This window comes from Rhyacophila brunnea, unplaced genomic scaffold, assembly GCF_057557595.1.
Source record: "Rhyacophila brunnea isolate RB1 unplaced genomic scaffold, BYU_Rbru_1.0 scaffold_18, whole genome shotgun sequence".
Taxonomy (NCBI): domain Eukaryota; kingdom Metazoa; phylum Arthropoda; class Insecta; order Trichoptera; family Rhyacophilidae; genus Rhyacophila; species Rhyacophila brunnea.
Window position 1 is genome coordinate 10,739,597 of NW_028232837.1, and position 20,315 is coordinate 10,759,911.

General features: G+C 31.6%; 2 protein-coding genes across 3 annotated transcripts in view; one reads left to right on the forward strand and one right to left on the reverse strand.

Moving 5' to 3' along the window:
• Sol1 (CUB domain-containing protein Sol1) overlaps positions 1-1,930 on the forward strand; it is a 1,020,319-nt gene extending 1,018,389 nt beyond the window's left edge. The window contains exons 13-14 of the mRNA XM_085945617.1: positions 251-498; positions 1,805-1,930. Coding sequence (XP_085801743.1) covers positions 251-498; positions 1,805-1,872 — 316 coding nt within the window. The 3' untranslated portion in view covers positions 1,873-1,930. The remainder of the gene's footprint in view (positions 1-250; positions 499-1,804) is intronic.
• Positions 1,931-13,177: 11,247 nt separating this feature from the next.
• The window catches only part of LOC147073198 (RUN and FYVE domain-containing protein 2-like), a 32,139-nt gene continuing 25,001 nt past the window's right edge, over positions 13,178-20,315 (reverse strand). For both annotated transcript variants that reach the window (XM_085945064.1, XM_085945063.1), the window contains exons 11-14: positions 18,495-18,636; positions 16,564-16,638; positions 16,171-16,443; positions 13,178-15,299 (exon numbers count right to left, since the gene is read on the reverse strand). In XM_085945064.1, coding sequence (XP_085801190.1) covers positions 15,174-15,299; positions 16,171-16,443; positions 16,564-16,638; positions 18,495-18,636 — 616 coding nt within the window. In that variant the 3' untranslated portion in view covers positions 13,178-15,173. The remainder of the gene's footprint in view (positions 15,300-16,170; positions 16,444-16,563; positions 16,639-18,494; positions 18,637-20,315) is intronic.

Below are 20,315 nucleotides of genomic sequence, written 5' to 3' on the forward strand. Positions count from 1 at the left end.
TAGCACTTTTTGACAGTTTCAACGGTTACCTTGTTGTAACAATTAACTACCTCAATACATAAATATGATAAACTACCGTTAACAACTGCCAGTAGCCGCCTTGTATATAGAATAGACCCACAAGAAGGATTAATAATTGCATATTATTTATGAATGTAGATGCCATTACCAAGAAGTTTAAAGTTTGCATTTCAATGCATAATTTCAATCAATCAATCGACTAACATCAGGGTATACCATTTGTTTTCAGATGCGAGGCGATTTCAGCGAGCGATTATGTAGAATTTTCCAACTTCATGGCGAGGGATAGAAAATACAACCGGTATTGTGGGCAGCTGAAGGAGTTCCACATCGAGTCAGACCGGAAGTTCTTCAGGGTGACCTTCCGTTCAAACGACAGGCTCGACGGCACCGGATTCGAGGCCAGCTACCAATTCTTGGACGAGGTCGAGTCGTACAGTGCCAAACCCGAAAATGGAAACACTGCTTCCACAAATGGTAACAAAACTGCAATTAAGTATTATTTTCTGAAAGAAATAACCCATAACTTGCTTATTTGACAGTTTATTCATGGCACACGCATGCTGTATAATCATTAGAAATGTAGAATTTGTAATATCTTTATCTACTAAGTATAGGTAAATTATATTTTATTCATTTTTTGCCTCTGATTATTTTATCGAATGGGAAAGAATGGACAGTGAGATAAAATACATATATTATTATAGCAAATAATGCAATATGTTTGCAATTACAAACACCATTGGAAAATTGTGTAATGTTATAGTGGAACAACTTAACCTTGAAATAGCATAGATTGAGATATTTTCGACTGCGCACGAATTACATAGGGTATATTTAATTATTGTTATTATTTCCAACCGCTCATATATGAAGCCTATTGCATCGTTTTCTCTCGCATGGCAGCCGTCAAAACTATCGAACTTCCGCTTATGTGGTATGTTTTAAGTGAACATTAAATTAAGTGTATAATGCGTTTATTGATAAAAGAATAATTTTAAAACAAATTATCAAAATATGGCTGCATTATCAAATTTTAGAATGAGGACATTTAAAATAATACTCTATTATGGTGTTATTACAATTTATATGTATAGATTCCCACGATTAAAAAAGACAGGGCATCAGAATGACATTAATTTACCATTTTTAACCATACTGCACGGCACATTGGCCCATTAAGTGGGAAAGCAAATTTATAAAGAAAAATTAGTACCTATATTTGACTACGGCCAAAGAACTAAGACTAGAAATTGCAGATAGTGTTTGTAAGTTTTTAAAATTCAATTAAACCCTACAAAAACCAAGTCAGATAATAGTCAAAAAATATCCAAAATTATGTGATTAAATCATATATTATAATAATAGATATTTTATAGATAGAAGAATATTTTTTATCTATTAAGGTTTGGCTTAGGTAGGGTTTAAGGAATTTTTCAAACTAACTAACAGCATCTGTTACACAGATTTTACAAACTAATAATGTTCGTTTAAAGGTTCATAATGTGCTACGGGATAGGACCATCAGTCTGATAACGTTTTAAATACCAAGAAAAATGACCTTACACTATTTTTTCCTTTAGCGGCAGCTTACTGTGACAGCAAGTAACATAATGATAATGTATTTGAAGCATTACCAACTTTTGGCAGTAACCCCCACGTATTAATTCTTTACTGATTTCTGGTTAATATTAAAAGTTTCGATTTATATTTAAAAGATGTCATGTGAGTATAATACAAATATTATTTCAACATGTTTTATATATTTATTTCTCGTTTCCAGATCATTCATTGGTGAGATGCATATTGGTGTGTTTCCTGGCTATATTTTATATACTGAAAACTGATTAATGTTATTTAAAATAATAATATATAAAAAAAAAACAATGTAAAACTCTTTAGCAAATATAAAAATACTCACATAAAAGAGTTCACAATAATGTATATAAGTCAAAAAAATATTACTGTATTTATGTTTGATAGGGTGTACAAAAATTATAACACTTATTTAAGATATAATAATTGGTCTGGTTGTTTGGAAGTTTTATATTGTTAATTTTAATTATCAAAATTTAATAGTAAACAATTCTTTTAAATCAGTCGATTCTATCAAAATATATTGTGTTTAGAATCGGAAATAATTGACCAAAAAATTTTTTTTAAATATAATTCGACTGTAGAAATGAAAAAAGGCGTAACCCTCAGTTTTTTCAAGTTAGATTTTATTGCATAATAACGTTGGACATGAGTTAATACATATTATTGTGTCCAAAGGATGTAAGCTGCAAATGCTGATTTATTATCTAGAAGTTGTTTTGTTTTAATAAACTCAATAATTCGACACCTTCTACGTATAAGTCCGTATCTGCAAAATGGTACTTTTCAGTAGTACGATTTTAATAAATTTTAATGACACCACAACGTTAATTTTTAATGCTGAAATCATAATTTTTTAGTTGATCGATATATTGATTGAATTTTTGTTTTTTTTTATTATCATTGTAGTATTATCTTTAAAATTATTTAATAAAAGGCAATCAAGTCAAAATAGCTAAAAACGCAGTTAAGGCCTTTTACGTAGGAGGTGTCGAATTAATATCAGATTAGGAATATAAAAACTAAATTATTAATTATCATGCACTTCAAGGTTATGTCTATTTTGTATTTTAATTTTGACCGAAAACCATAACAAAATACGTTTTTGCGCCTCCTGTAAAATTTGATTTGTGTAGATTACACCCCTTTTCTTTCTACAGTCGATATGTTACTTTGTTTTATTGACTTTTATTATCTAATTATCTTTGTCAATGAGAGGTTTCATTTGATTATATAGATATTAATTAAAATAGAAAGTGCACAAGATTTTAATCAGATTTTTAATTAATAAAGACACTGAACAATTGAATATTTGGATAGGTTTCTCATGTAATATTATTACTGTAAAAAAAATTCATCATCAGGTTATCCATTAAGATTTTTATTTCATTTAGAAAATACTGCAGCGCGCATGGAATTTTATATTAAAAAGAGTAGAGGAACTAATTTTATAGATAGATAGTTCAATAGCGAAGTTGTATAAAATAATAATTATTGAAAACTGTTTACACCTAAGCAATAAAATTTAAATATCTCTTTTGTATTATAACGTATGAGATTCTTTTCTACAAAAGTTTGGCACATTTATTGTTACTACACAAGCTGTTTATTATTTTATTTTCACATTTTAAATACAGAAAGACTTAAAGCTATCACGTTCATGTTGGAATCAACCAATAATTGAGATGCTGAGATTTAAATGAGTATGTACATATAATTTTTGAAGCTTTCACGGTTGTTTTTTATCGTAGTAGATTTTTGGGTTTCCACCGTGTGTGTCCTTCTTCCTTCTTTCCTCAACGTTTCGGGCTCGAAAACACGAAATCGAAACAATATTCTCGACAAAGGTTCGAAATATGTTAAGACCAGTAAAGGACTCACAGCCTTTGGACACGGCAGGTGTATACCAGTTAAGCAGTTGTGGATGCCCGAAAAAGTATATAGGCAAAAGGCAAGCGTGTGAGTGAACACGAGAGGGCATACCGACTTAAACATTACACGATGTCAGCAATTGCCAAGCACTCGATGGATACAGGACACAAATTTGACTTTGAAACCAAGATATTTGGTTAGAATAAGGGATATTTCTCACGATTGGTAAAGGAGGCCATCGAAATCCATAGAAACCCGGAAAATATTAATAGGGATGATGGATTACGGTTCAAAACGTCATGGGTTCCAGCACTATCAGCAAAATCCAATATTCGAGCCGGTATCTCTGGTCGTAACGATTGACACATACTCTTAGCAACGTTTGCTCTTAGCTAATCGGATTCCTTTTGACATTCTCAGAGCAACGTTTTTACATTCATATACCTACACTACATTTCATCATAAAACATAATATCATCTCTTGATAATGGCCTCTGCAACGAGCCCGAAATGTAGAGGAAAGTAGGCAGAAGGACACACGGTGGAAACCCAGAAATCTTGTGAGTGTGTACATATTTAAAAAATGAAATAAGAGCAGTGTTCACATCGGCACACAACTATTGACACTCCTCTTCCAGTGTGAGGATGCTCGGGAGGTCTTCATTTTGGATATTGAGTGAAGGAAGCTTCGGGGAAAACAAACAAATTAAGTATGGCATCGTGTAATAAGTGATTAGAGGACTTGTCCGCGCAATCACATTTCAACCGTTAAAAAGGTCGTAATTATTACGTTAGATAATTTTTGGTTACAGTAATTGGGTAAATATTATTACGCAGAAGGTACAATATAGCCCTGAAGTCTGCGAGAGGAAACGTCTGATTGCCGACAGACAAATAATGTTATTATCGACTTTTAAATCTATTATGGAGCCGAGGTTAGACTATCTACATTTCTATACATGGATTACGGGTTCGAATTACTCCTCTGACTTAAATTTACATTTATTTTATTATGTCAATTCACAAGTCTATCATAATAATGTCTTTAGGCCTTCACTGTTTGTACTGTAACTATACTTAAATGTTTTGCTATTAAATCTCATTAAAAAAATCTTAAATTAGTTTCACTTCTTCTATTGAGTTCTATTCTGGCATATAACAGAATGGTTATGTACTTTTTTTATGTCTCTTGAATTCAAGACACTCTCGTCGTTTTGATTTTATATATATACCCATTATCATTGATGATCTTCAGTTTTTCTCATTTAGTTCAAATGATAGTATTCGTTCTACAGTCAGTTATCTCCACTTTTTTGAAATTCTATTGAGAATGTTTGTTCTTTTAACACTTCAAATAATAAAGTTACTTCTAAAACTGATAACTTTAACAACAAAATATTATGCTTTTCTAACAATTATAATGTGTTAATGGTCATTGCATTTCGCTATTCGCATTTCTAAACTCAATAATATGCTTATCAATGCAAATATTCTCTAATTGAAGGGTTCAGGTTTTGAACATGTTATGATAGATTTTTGATTTTTTTAAACTAGCAATGCAGTCTCGTTGTTTTAACCGAGTTCTACAAGATGGTATTTAGTTTTCGGCATTAACAGAAATAGTCAAAGCATTATAGAGCATTGAAAATTATTATCATCCAGGCCAAAACCAAGAAATATCCATCTCGTTCACGGTAAAAACATGTATTGTCTATGGTCTACATTCACGCCAGACTTGACACTCTTGATAGTGCGTAGGAATCATAAACCAAAAGTCTGATCCTGTGAAATGCCGGTTGAGCGCTATAAGCAGCGCCAGACAAAAACCGGCTCCTTTTAGTCATTGGCTTTACAATGATATCTCAGTATGATATATTATGTTGTGTGACAAACATGTTCTTCTCCTGTACCCTTCACTTACAAACCTTCGTATGACAGAAAGTTTTTGTGAATACCTCAAGATAAAATTTATGGAGTTAACTCACTTTTCTATCACAATGGTTATTTTGAAAATGATAGATTGAAGTTTTTCAGTATGTACTTTTAAGTTTGTTAACCTTTTCTATGCCTCACGATATTAGTATGGCAGTAATCTGACTGACCGCAGGTTTTTAACAACACGCATTGAATGTAGAGCGAAGCTCTTACTTAAATCGTTGTAATACCGATAGTTTGTTGCTTAGTATTTCATATTTATTCAAACAGATGTCACTGTGTGTTTAATATTTAGTTTATGCAAATCAATCGGCAGTGACTAGTAATTTGAGTTTAAAGTCGGATGAGATAACTCGCAAAGTTTGTATGTGCGGCCTATCGATCACGGCATCATAGTGTGAAAAAATTTCCTGAAGGCATAGAACCGGTTAAATTTAATATTTAATAATCAAAATGCTTCGTATCTTCTGTCGCACTCTGTATTTTCTTATATTTTAATCTGATCATACAATAAGGCACTGGTTATTCATAATTAGATCCGAAATGTTATATTATATTTCAAGTATTTTCCTACCGACTAATATTAATTAATTTAAATTAAAATATTGAATTTAATAGAAGATTTATTTAATTTGTGTTTAATTATTGAGAACTCTGATTAATTATGTCAAACAGCTGAGATTTCAATGACTCGTGAAATAATCTGTGATGATTAACGGTAGAACAAAATGTTTAATTAAAAAAACATTCTAAAATAATAGCTATCATAATGATATTATGTTTAAATTTTTATTTACGAATAGTAGATATTATTATTTTCATTGAGTATTTTACGACAATCGTTTTTAACGTGTATATATTATATTTATAGCCAATCGTGTGCCACTGCACTCTATTTTACCAAAATAAAACATTAATTACCATTTAGCAGAATGTAATTTTTTGCATGAAATTCTGTTTGAAAAATAAGGTTTCCAATGTAGGGTAACATACATATTATTATTATATTATATTAATTATTTTGTGTTTTTTAGAAAAATGAAATGCTGTATATAAATGTATTTAAATAAATTATGTTTTACTGTCAAAATAAAAGAATTACCACATAAACTGTTTCATTATTTGCTTACACCCAAATATTTTCTTCAAACACTATTTCCATAAAAGATATCTACGCAACTGCAGGCTATTTTTTCTTATAGGTATATATTCAATAAAACAAGCTTTGTCAATTTCATTCAATTTATTTAATATCCATCATAATAATATATAAATTTATAAAGTTTATTGTGATCATCAACATGGTACAATATTATATACAATAAATTCTTAAAATAATTCAATACAATAATCAATTTTAGATCCATTTACAGATTTTCCTTTTGTACAGTGTGTACAACAATCAGTATAATAATAAATAAATACACATTAACGTTTTAATTGCTATTTAAATACGCACAGAAAGAATAATAATTATTGTTTGATAATAGTGTAAAAAATAAATTAACTACTTAAACAGGTAACCCTGGTTCATTGTGAGGCTGGGGAGAGCAGATTCGTTATATCGCGATCGATTACTAATAATATTTTTTTTTCCCACATTTATTTTGACATGTGCCACGTGCCAGAACTTTTATTTTCTGTACATTTACACACTTTTTTGTCGAGTGTTCTTTCAAAGGAGCTACAAGTGTCAGGTAATAATTAACACAATGTTTTTGTAGGTTGTCAGTTGTTATTATTGAATGTTCTGATGCATCCAGCATACGAGTTCACGAGATGTGATAACCGTTGATATATCACATACAAAATTTAAGTGGAAACGTTATGCCGAATAGATCAAAGACATCTCTGACTAAAAACACTTTTGTTCTATCTTGTAAACCTTGTAGATCCAAAAGAGTTAAAACTGACAAATTTTTGTTTTAAAAGGAATTTTTAAAAAGATTTTTTGAATGACAATCAAACAGTTCAATATAATTTATTTTTGAATATCACATCACACTATGATTGGACAAACATTTGCGCCTATTGGAAGCAAAGGCAACATACTTCAATGGAACTATATGGGACTTTGCGCTGCTTTTGCTTCCAATAAGTCTCATTTATCGTAAGCACCACTAATATACCTCTTATCATTATTTTATATAATAAAAAAAACATTTAGAAAAAAAAGACAATATAAGAACATTATCATGTTAATAAAATTATTAAAAAAATGCATATAGTTGAGTAAAAAGAAATCTGTAATAAATAATTTATAAGCAATTAAAACCTAACGACAATAAAAATTACAAATAAAAAGAAAGATCTTCAGTAAAGCAATTACTTAATTCAAATTCTCTTAATCAGCAGCTTTATTCAGTGTACCCACGCGAGTTCAATCTACCGAGATTAGCGAGTAAATATCACCTTGGTTACTCAGCACAACTTGAATCTGCGGTGCGGTAATCAGTCCCACCGACTGTGCAACGGGATAAATTAATTATGTACCCAATTATTTGCTTTGAATTATAAAATGACAACAGATTTTTAGATGACAGATGATTTACTACTAAAATGATACTGTTCTGTTATTGAATGAAAATCAAAGAACTTGCATGAACCATTTGACATTAGAAAATCACTGTCAATTTTAAAATAAATGAAAAATAACTTAAACACGAATAGTCAATAATGGTTATTAGATCATCGAGATGCGATCTTATCACTGACAACTTTGTTTTTGGGCGTATTGTTTCTTCTTCCTCGCTATCTTCACTTCCATCCTCATTTTCCAAGATACTGCTATTTCACTTTCAGTAATGATACCCAGGGTTACCTTCATCTACTTATAACCATTGTAAACTTATTAAATGGAGTAATAAATGCATCCATTCGCTTCGAGTAAATAAATTAAGCTGCTGTGCAGCTGTGTGAATTAGCAGCCAGGTATGACATCATTATCATGCGCAGAACATTGTTTACACGCAGTGACACTTGAATATAAACATGCAAGTATAACATTAACAGGATGTTTTGTCCGTTATATCGAGGTTTTGCTATATAAACATAATCACAATGTAATTAATACGATTTCTATATACTATTTGACAATAAGACGATTATGAATTTAATGATCACGACAAACATCATGACCCGCATCACCATTCGCAGATTAGAACATGTGTTGAATAGAGATATCTTTTATCACGGATACAACCATTATTTAAAACACTCGTAGCTGGTTTGAATAAAGCTGCAGGTGTGTAAATTTATGGGATACGTTATATACGTAGAGATGAAATATAACCATAGCCCAAGTCTAATTTTAATACATTAGTAGGTATAATAAAATGTAAACACTTATACCCAGATTAACCCAGAAGAATATAATATAAATTAACCATTTTGAGCTTATACCAAGATTAGCATAACAGTTTTGGTTTCGTTACCTGAGAGAACATTAGTAAAATAGCGTACAGATGACAATATTAAATTTAGATTATAATAATTTAAAATATAGTAAAACTTTTAATGGTACATAATAATCAACGTCGAAGGGAGGCAACATAAATAGTGCACACTAAAAAACTTTGTCAGTCACACTGAACTAAATTCATTGAACTAAAAATAAAAAATTGCAGATGATGCTGATTAGTTTTTAAAATTCAATTAAGCCCTGCCTCAACAAACCATAATAGTTTAGGTATGCTATGGGCGATCCAACGGAATTAGTGCACACCTTTTCAGTCATACTTATTTGTTTTCGCTGAATTAAGAATACATTTTACAGATAGTATCAATTAAGTTTCTAAATTCATTAAGCCCTCCCTAAACCAAGCCATAATAGATAAAAATATTGTTCTATCTATAAAATATCTAAAATCATGTATGATTTAATGACATAATTTATATATTTACATATTTTATAGAAAGACGAATATTTTATGTCTATTATCTATTACGGCTTGGTTTACGCAGGGTTTAATTGAATTTTAAAAACTAACCAACACACTATCTGCAATTTGACTGAAAAAGTTTAGTGCACACCATTTATGCCGGATCTTAACAGCCTATCGCCACCCCTCGCCACTATATTAAAATGGTAAAAGCTTTCAACATCAAACGATATCTTTAATTCGAAATCATAAACTTTTGAATTGTTTCCCTATTGAACTATGGTATTGATATAAATAAAAAAAATGCTACAAAAAAAGATCAAAATAATGAGAATTTCATCTTTGAATATGTATTACGATACTGACGGTATTACAATACATTATACATAATACCCAAGGCCCACTATAGTCAGGCCGTGACATGAAACTGTTTTAACGAAATACGCAATCGAAAGTCTTCATTTATTGTGAACATGTTTCCGCATTTCATTAGAAGATAATCAACGACTAGCTCTACCATCGTAATTCGCAATTCAGTGTGACAGACAGAATATAGTCGGCCTTGATAATACCTCAATTAATATAAAGTTGTACATACAATTAATAATTCTATTACACGGATAAATATTTTCAGATCTATTATGTAGACTTTAAACAATTTACATGACATAATATTATTTTGTAAGGCAATTGTCGATAAAATTTTGAGAATTCGATGGATACATTATTATTTTACCATCCTATCACAATAGTCAAATTAATTTACAGAAAATGCACAGTTTTCATTATCAGATCATGTGAGATCTTAACAAATGAGTTTTACATGAAACTGTCAACGTACTACCATTATTTAGATAGACAATCACGTAAAACTTCAAATAACAGTACGCAAGCAAGACATCAACAGTATATTGCACTTTTCTTTTTTATTTAAAATAGAATATAATTTTTTTATAGTTAGCAATTCACCCATACTAAAAACGTTTTGTAATTGCTCATACATAATATAATTTTGTATTACTACCTATTTTAATAGCTCGATCTCTTTGTTTACAAGTACCAGCAGGTCTATTCTTAACGGTTCTCACTTTAGCATGTATCCGTTATTTTCATTGGTCAAAATTACCACGGAAGGCATTCTATAAACAAAACAGTTATCGGCCGCTATCTCTATTTCATAATACGGCGAAAATTTAGATTGGTAGGCATGTCGGTCGAATTCGGATATGTTCGTAATGCCGAACCCAAACGTACAAGACCGAACAAGCGCCATCTAGTTGGTAGTGAGCCGAACACAAGAATTTTGTATTGACACATCAGACGAATCAACATAACCTACAAGTTTCTTAGTCATGTCATTGTGATTGCAGCAAAACAGTCGGATCTTGAGTCTCAATTCTCAATATGTAAAATTGACATACTCTGCCTCCTTCTCAAAGTTAGCACGGCTAAGCGAGGTGCTGTTAAAAGATATCACCTTATGACAGTTCAGATAGATAACTTTTTTACATAATTAACCGCCAGAATACTTAAAGTGATAAATGTGATATATTTATCACGATTAGCTCTTTTTTTATGATAAGTGATATATTAGAATAGGCCTGCATATAGATTTATACATTTTTCCTAAAAGCACAGAGAAGTTGTTTAAAACAAATGTTCAATTTAATTTTCTTACTATCAAAAGAGACATACAGATTGACCCAGAATGCTGGAACTGAACAAAGAAATATAAATAATATAATATTGTTTTTGTCTCAAAAATGGTATTAGAAAATTACTAAGTTAGCAAAATTTTAATGGCACTTCTGTATGTATTACAAGAAGCCTCATTTAATAATCTAGTATTTGATATAAAAATACTGTATTTGAAGTATTATTTTTTTCTATATATCATTTATTATTTATTTACAGATAATATAATTTATTTATTTATTTATATATATATACATATAGTGTCTGGAGAAATCTAGAGAAGAGATATAACAGTACAGTACTCTCTCAGTAATCCGTCGCTCGATTATCCGACAACTACTATAATCCGCCGTTATTTTTACTAGTTAAAATCACAAAATCAAGCTCTATAATTCACCGGTATTCGTATGTAAAATTCAATAGTCCGCTGCGTGCTTATATCAGCTGTCTGCCACCGCATTTAACGTAGCTGAGGCGTGGAACAACCTACCGGGACAAGCAATAATTTAATCGTGAAAAAAGCTATGGCCCTCCATGGATCAAGATGATGAAAACTGGGAACCGGAAGACTTAGTTCCATTAGAAGAATTGATTCAGAGGGCGACTGAAAACTCAGAGCTAACGCGAAATGTTTTAGAAGAATGGATAGCAGAAGTTCTGAGCCACTTCCGACTGAAGACGAGCTCATAAATACATCAAGAGGCTTGGATTCTGCGGATGAAGGCAATAATTGTCAACTGACCGCAGCTCATGCAGTTAAATCAGGAGATGCACTTGCCGGGACTGATGCGTTACCATTAACATTACACATTTATCATGTTGCATAAATTACGAGATGACACAGTCTTCCAATAATATTCAGATAAACACAAACAACACTGAACAAGTGGTTGTGTTAAGTGATTTACTGTTTACTATATATGTTTGTAGTTAATAAACTTAGTTTATAATTATTAATATGTATAATTTAATACACAATTGATTTTGATCATAAAAAAAACTGTAAGTTGCTGGTACAAATTTCTCAATAAAAACTATTTTTACGAAATACCTGTCGTAATTCTTACAATATTTTGTATTTATGGACTATAATCCGCCGTTTTCACTACGAGGGTATACTGACAGAAAGCATTAACTCATTAAAACAAGTTCTGATATAATCGCAAAAAGGACGTAAATTTTTTTTTCAAAGCGTTCTCCCACATAGATTTTTTTATGATTTAAAAACATTTTTTCTACATTATAAAGACTAAACTTTATGGCAAACACAATATACGACATATTACAAGTCCTGTATTTTGTATACGCAGAACACACTAGGTCATTATCATGCTTTATATTAGAATAAAAAAATAAAAATATGATTTAATAATGTTTCTATTTTCTCACCATTATATCGTATGCCTTTGTGCGTTTTACCAGGACGTAGAGCGTAAAATTGTATACATTTTGGCATTTAAAACAGAAAAACAACAAAAACTGAAATAATGCATTCTGTCAGTATGCCCTCGACTAATTGGACACTTGTCTGGTTTTTGGGGTGGTGGATTACTGAGAGAGTACTGTAAATATATAATGAGGTTAGTTACCGTAATATAACAATTATAATATTATTGCCCTCAGCCATGTCATTGTTTTGAGTCCATACATTGATTTAAAACCTTATTATATAACTTTCTGGGACTCAATAATAAATACTTCAAAGTGACCTGTCAATGTACACAGTATTTGGTAGGCTGTATACTTACACATTTTTATTGTTATTTATGTACGGGTTTAGAATATTAAAAATAATTAAATCCATCTATGGCGTGAATATGTTGATAAGTCTAAAAATGTCAATTCTCAGAGCAGATATTTATACGTTTGGCTTTCTGCGGTAAATCAGATTATATGTTTATGGATATTTTTAAATTTTACTAAAATGTATGTAAATTCTCAACAAACTAAAATTGAAGGGTCGAAAGTCTATAGGGTCTAAGTGCCAGAAATGTGAAATATAACAAAATAATTACAAGATAAAAAGAACTTTTTATATGCAACGTTTTTAAATTACTGAATTTAAATTGACATTTTATTTTGATTTCCATAGTAACGCACGTATATATTAATAATTTAGTTGCTAGGACCACCGCCTTAGCAACACAATAATAGTCTTTTACTTTTTACAGATTTTTCTGAAATAACTTTCCGTACAAAACAGAATTAACTAATTCAATTCTGCTTAAAGATGGCTAAAAGTATTAAATGAATGCATTGGTATCGTGTTCTGATATATTCTAAAAGTTTCAAATGTCTAGCTAGTCGGGAAGTTAGTTAAAAATCGATTGCAAGATTTGTACTGGACAAACAACCACCGGACAAACAAGAATACGAGCTAATAAAAACGTTGTAAAATAGAATAAAACCATACATATATGAAAACTTATATTTTTACAAAGTTACAGAAGAACATCAATCAGTATAATATGATGAATAAACAATGAAAAATAAAATATTTAAACATGGACAATATTGAAATGTTCTATGTATAGGGGGGGTACTATTGCAATGAATTTGTGTGACAAAAATGGTAGAGTTAGGAACTTAGACCCTTCAGAATATCATTAGGCTTGGCATATAGATTGTATTAAAGTAAAAAACTTGTTATAGAATTTTTTGGCACTTAGCTATAGACTAACAACCCTTCAAATTAAAAACATTCCTGATTTACCACAGAAAACCAACCTTACAAATAGCTGCCCTGAGAATTGTTTTTAGACTTATCAACATATTCACACCATAAACGGAAATATTGTAATACACGAATGATTAATCAATATTCACATTTGTGCATTAAATTAAAAATAAGAAAGTTGTAAACTTGGAAATAAGAGCAATTGTACCAGTTATGCGGTAACTAAGTTATATTGTATGTTTATATTAGACATTGCGTCATATCACTCTATCTCCATGCATGCTTGCCTTGCGAGATTTAGGCAATACCTTTGTGTGTGAGAGAAATACTGACTTCTATTAGGATCACGCAAAAGTCGTTTGGCGTGTATTCGCTGTGGGAACATACTTGCGAACATGTAACAAATGGCAATGTGCACAGATCTGTACAGGTGTGGTATTACTAATAGGTTATAAATGCGTAAATTTTGGCCTTAAGCAAGAAAAATGTCTGCGTCATTATAATGTTTGATCTTTTCTCATCATATCATATTATAATTAATACACAATGTTAATACTTATAAGAAAATGTTTTTAAGCTATATTATAGCGTAATTTTAAACTTGTTCCTTCTAAAATTTTGAATAAATTTAATTATATTTCTGTACTCTTTCGAATTTCAGGGGGTTCTCGTTATCCGAGGGTAATTGGGTTCGAAAAAATACCTCTTAAAGTGAATCCACTTAAAACGGGGACTAAAATTACATAGTAAATAGATTTAATAGGAACACGGTTAGAAAAAAAAAGACAGAAATAGCGTAGGAGTGTGGGATGGGAAGATTGAAAGTGACAGCTGACGACTGTGAGCTATTCCGCTTGTATTTTTTGTGTTTTTATAGTTTTTTTTCATTTCCCTGCAAATTCGTAACTGCGGGGACTCGGCTAACGAATAATGAGCACCCTCTTATACATAATTCATTTAATTTCAACTTATGAATATGTTTGTTAAAACATTCAATTGGAGTTCATAACTGACTTGTAATTTGGAAGGAATTAAAACATTTTGCGATCTACATTTGTCACAATATCCAAGTTCTACGATAATTTAGAAAGAAAAATGTGATTACAATATAATTAGAGAAAGATTTATTTTGTATTATAAAATATGTCTTTATAATGACACAAGATTTTCCGTGCTCGTCTTGGAATTGGTTGTTTCAATCGGTGACAGAGTGCTGACTACCAATGCTGTGTCCAGAAGTTATGTAATATATAATTAATGCATATTTTTATCCGATTATTCGCAATGAAAGCATTGTTAAACTAACAAAGAAACCTTACAGTTTTTAAAATGCTTGAAACAATATCATTTGAATAACTTTTCTTCATGCAAAGTTAAAACTTAATGCGTAGCAAGATAATAATATTAAATCATAATTCATATTAAATACAATTTTGTACATCTAATGTTAAAATTTGGTTAAAATATTTCTACTGTTGGGGCAATGCGGATGAGGCTCACGCGTTGGATAATATATTCCGACAGTTGTCGCAGACACGGACGGGTCTCGATCGTCCCTCCAGCGCCATGGATCCTTCGCTGCAGGCGCCGCAAAATATTTCACCGCACCTTCGACAGTGATGCTGAAATGGCACAACAATATACAATTAGTACCAATTATATACAAATACAGTAGAATCTCCCCCATTCTTTGAGGCGTCGTTTGATGCCCATATGCTCCAGCTAATGAATGAGGACATGGCCAAAGACGAAGTTACAAAATGAGCCATAACCAATAAGGTTAGTGAGAAAACCAGAAACTATGACATCCTCTCTATTAATATCGTCAGGATTCCGGTGTTGCATATACAGTATACTCTCAGTAATCCGCCGCTTGATTATCCGACAACTACTATAATCCGCCATTATTTTTACTAGTTGAAAGCACAAAATCGAGCTCTATAATTCGCCGGTATTCGATTGTCAAATTCAGTAGTCCGCCGCGTATAAGTATACAACGCAGATGAGACGGGTTTGTTTTGGAAACGTCTCCTTCGTAAAACGTAAGTACATCGCGGAAGAAAGTAATGTACCAGGGAGGAAAGTGCCCAAGGACCGCATCACAATTATGCAACCCCAATGCAACCGGGACACACAAAATGAAGCTTTTAGTCATAGGGAACGCCAGGAATCCTAAGCCATTCAAGAATATCTGCCTCACTGAACAAATGGTTGTGTCAAATGATTTACTGTTTAATATTTAGTTAATAAACTTAGTTCACAAATATGTGTAATTTAGTAAATACTTGATATTATAATATTATAAATAAAACCGTAATTTAGTAGTACAAATTTCTCAAAAAACTATTTTAACAAAATACCTGTTTTAATTTTTACCATATTTTATATGTATGCACTATAATCCGCCGCTTTCACTAATTGGACACTTTTCTGTGGCGGTGGAGGATTACTGAGAGAGTACTGTAGTAATAATATTATTTTAATTGTCATTACCTTTCTTCTAGTCAAATTGAATTCCTTATCACACGCCGTGCACTTGGCCGCCTGACTATCGCTGGCCCATCCGGCCTTCCTGTTACCGTTTTTGGCAGATCCATCTTCCGTCACAACACCTCCGCCGTTGCCACCACCTTCAGCGGCCTCCAGCAATTCCGCCACCCTCAGCTTGTCGGAGAAAAGGGCTCCACCAACTTCCTCCAACGCCGTTTGGGCATCCGCAAATTGTACACGGAGAGTATCTAGGTCACTTTGTAGATCTTGGTTTTGCTGGAATAAACATACATTATTAAACTTCATGTCAGTTGAGAAAAATTCACTAAAGAGTCACTAAAAATCATTTAAATGGAATGGTACAAAACTTAAATAAATTAGGATAATAAAATATACCTTTTCTATTGTCTTCAAGGAGTCCACCTCATGATTTAATTCTGATATTCTATCCCTATCCTTCATCATTGCATCCTGTAACAAAGAATATATTTCCTAAATAATTATCATGGCACTTGGTGCAAAATACTTCCGGTACACAAGATAGTACACGTGGCTAATTAATACGTCACTGGAGTCGATCGTGTTTATATTGCTTCTGGCATCGAAGCAAAGATGCTGAAGAAAACCTTCTACTATATCAGTGTCGAAAGGTGGTAGCAGTCTCTTGAGATCCGACATAAATAGTGCACACTAAACTTTGTCAATCATACTTATTTGTTTTCACCTTGGGTAAACCAAACCACAATAGATAATAAACAAAAAATATTCATCAATCTATAAAATATCTAAAATTATGCCATTAAAATCGTACATAATTTTGGATATTTTAGAGATAGAAGAATATGCAAGGGCATATATAGGCAAGGGTAACATGATTTTTAAAAAAACTAATGAACACCATCTGCAATTTGTACTCCCAATTCAATGAAAACAAATACGACTGACAAAGTGTGCACTATATTTTTGTCAGATCTCCACAGGCTACCTCCTCCACTATGACGGTTTCGTTTCGGCAGGGTTAAATTGAATTTTAAAAACTAACCAACACCATCTGCAATTGAAGAGTGACATTCCAAACCGGCCTTAGTCCAAAATTACAAATTTTCATGTTTTGATGGAATCCGATAGAGTGTGTTGAGATCTATATTCTCACTAAAACTTATATTTTACTTAGTCTCTTAAATTTGATGTCGAAATGTGCCTTTTTTCTCAAAACAGCACTAAGGTAACGGTTGATTCTTTCCAAACTGGCCTAAGGATATATGCGCATGCGCAGTTGAACTCTTTTTGCTACATTTACGCTTCAAGCGGCCATAATATAATATTGTAACACGTCAGATTAGAAATGTCAGACGAAATATTAGAGAATTTGTGTTTTATAAGTTCATGTGCACATCAGTAAACTATTTTTTTATTGAAAATGATCCTACATTGTAGTATTATTATATAATATATTATTATGCTGTAAAAGTTACAATGTTTACCTTTTTATCAAAAAATGCATCAAAGTGAAAGAAATTTTATATAATTTTTATTCATTAATCATCCCAACAGAACTGTCCATGACCACATTCTATTACACAATCATAATTGTATACACAAAAGACACTAAACTTTATTTTATTGTGTCCCAAACTGTACTTAGTACAGACTTAGGGCCATTTTGAAAAAAAAGTCAGTTTTTGAATGAATTTTTTTGGAGTTTTACTATACTTTTTAAAGTTATTTATATACTATGTTTTCGAGTCTTTGAATTTTCTATAAAATTGCCAAACATTATAGTACCGAAAAGTTAAGAGGTAAATTGCAAATCACAAAAATATGATTATCTCAAAATCAGATTTTTAGACTTAGGCCGGTTTGGAATGTCACTCTTCAATTTGTACTCTTAATTCAACGAAAACGTTCATTTGAAAACAACTTCACACTTCTAATATGACATTTGCCAATCTGCAGAGCGTATGAAAAGACAATCAGCCATGATGAATAAATATGTCAACTTAGTGATGTTAATATCTGTGCAGTTTACCAATTAAACCATGTTTCATTGCTTCGATAAATATATTTAAATGTCTGTAAAAGAGTCAGGTCAAAAGATATAGGGTAATAAGAATTTCTTTGATGATTTTAAACGATGCAATATTATATTGAAAGTTTTTAAATAAGCACACTGTCTCGTTCGGTCATTGTGGAAAGTATTTACAATGGCAAGCATGGGAAATTGTTTTTAATGTCAACGTATATTTAAATCTGAAGAATTTCAACATGGACCACTTCACTTGATTTGTGATTTACAAACGGGAAAAATTTAATGATTCCTGTTTTACCTGCAGTGCTAACCGCCATTCCCTTTCAATGCGCAGGTCTCCCTCGGCGGCAACGGCCGATCTCTCAGCCTCCATTGCACGTCCGCCGAGAGCTCTGCGGTTCTCTTCACTCTTAACTCTCGCTTCTTTCTCAGTATCTAACCTAAAAACATTTATATTTTACACGGGTCCTTAAAATTATATTAATTACTAAATAAATTAAGAATTATTAGAAATTTATTATACTTACAGGATATCGAAATGTGAATCATATCTTCAGATTGTTAGATGGTTTTAAAAATTGTTAATTTATTTTTGGCTAGAACGGTGCAGAGGTCCTTTAGAATAAGTCAATAAATTGTACAAATGACTTTTAAATACAGTAGAAATACACACATGTTGTCCTGAGAATTAGTTAAGGATCAAAAACCTATTTTTCATTTGCTGCTAAGAATTTTACCAAAATCCTAGTGATATTTGCTACCATTGATAAATTATTCTAACTGATAAAAACAAAACTGACTTTTTTGTTTGAATACATATTATATCCAGAGCTGTTGAACGCCTAATTTTTTCAATGTTCAGTTTGAGGTTACGTTTCAATGAAAAAGTTCAGTAAGTCAAAAAAAATATCTTATGTCTCTTTATAAGTATATTTTCTAAAAAAAGTATATATTATTATTAGTATAAAAACATTTAAAAATACTTTTTTTTAGAAATTATATCTATAATACATGTTTAATGACTCACCATCATTTTAATGAAAATGAAAACGGCCATTTTTTTTCTAAGCCCCTCACTTGTATTGAACACTGGATAGATTGCATATTTCATACATTGGCATTAAAGGTGCGTACATACATATGAATAAAAGTGACGTATACTGAAAGACCTCTGCATTCTTTTTTAATTAGCTTCATAATTCTGTAATTTGTTGCTCGCTCCATAGATTTCATGACTATTCATGATGAAAATCTCCAACCTTCCTCTTTACCATGTACACTTTGAATGTAGTATATGAATCCCAAAATGTACATCTATTTTAATAGTACAGGACAAATTACCAATATTCACATCTTCGTAAGCTGTTTATTCAATTTCTATTAACCCGGCCGGCGCCGATGTCACACACCTTGTACAAATCGGCCAAATTCGCAATGCGCATGTGTATAAATCGATGCCACCGCGTCCATATTTATCATACGGGACTGATTTTTTCACGTAAATTTGGCCTGATTTGTCCTTCTCCTGCCACCTATGACATATTTTAAAAGCATTGGTTCTAAATATAAAATAATCACCAAAGTTTCGAACCAATTCGTACGGCCAAGTTTTGCCGGTCGACAGAAATCAGTTTGAACTGCGCGCCGCGACTGCGCAGTATACGACAGACTTTCAACCGAGCGGGCCATTGCGCGGGATTGTATTTATCGCATACAAGTTGAATATTTACCGCAATCGTTGATAAATACTTTTTTTGCTGTCTGGTGTACTTATCACATTAAAACTGGCATGATTAACTATTGAACGTATGATTTTATTTTATCGCGATTTTTAAAATACTTTTTGTACTGTCTACCGTGTCCCATTTTAGTGAATGTGAAAATTAATACTGATATCAATAACTATGGTGTGTGAGTTTAATGGTTTCTGTGATTTGGCGTTTCTTAATACTGTAGTTAAACATTTTAAAAACATTTCATAGTTTTATAGTGCGTAAATATGGAGGAAGAAAATGTGCGTACTAATGAGGAATTGGACTCAGATTATGACATGTCGGAAGAGGAATTGGAACAACATGAGACTGATCATGATGTTGACGATACGGACTCTGACGAGCCA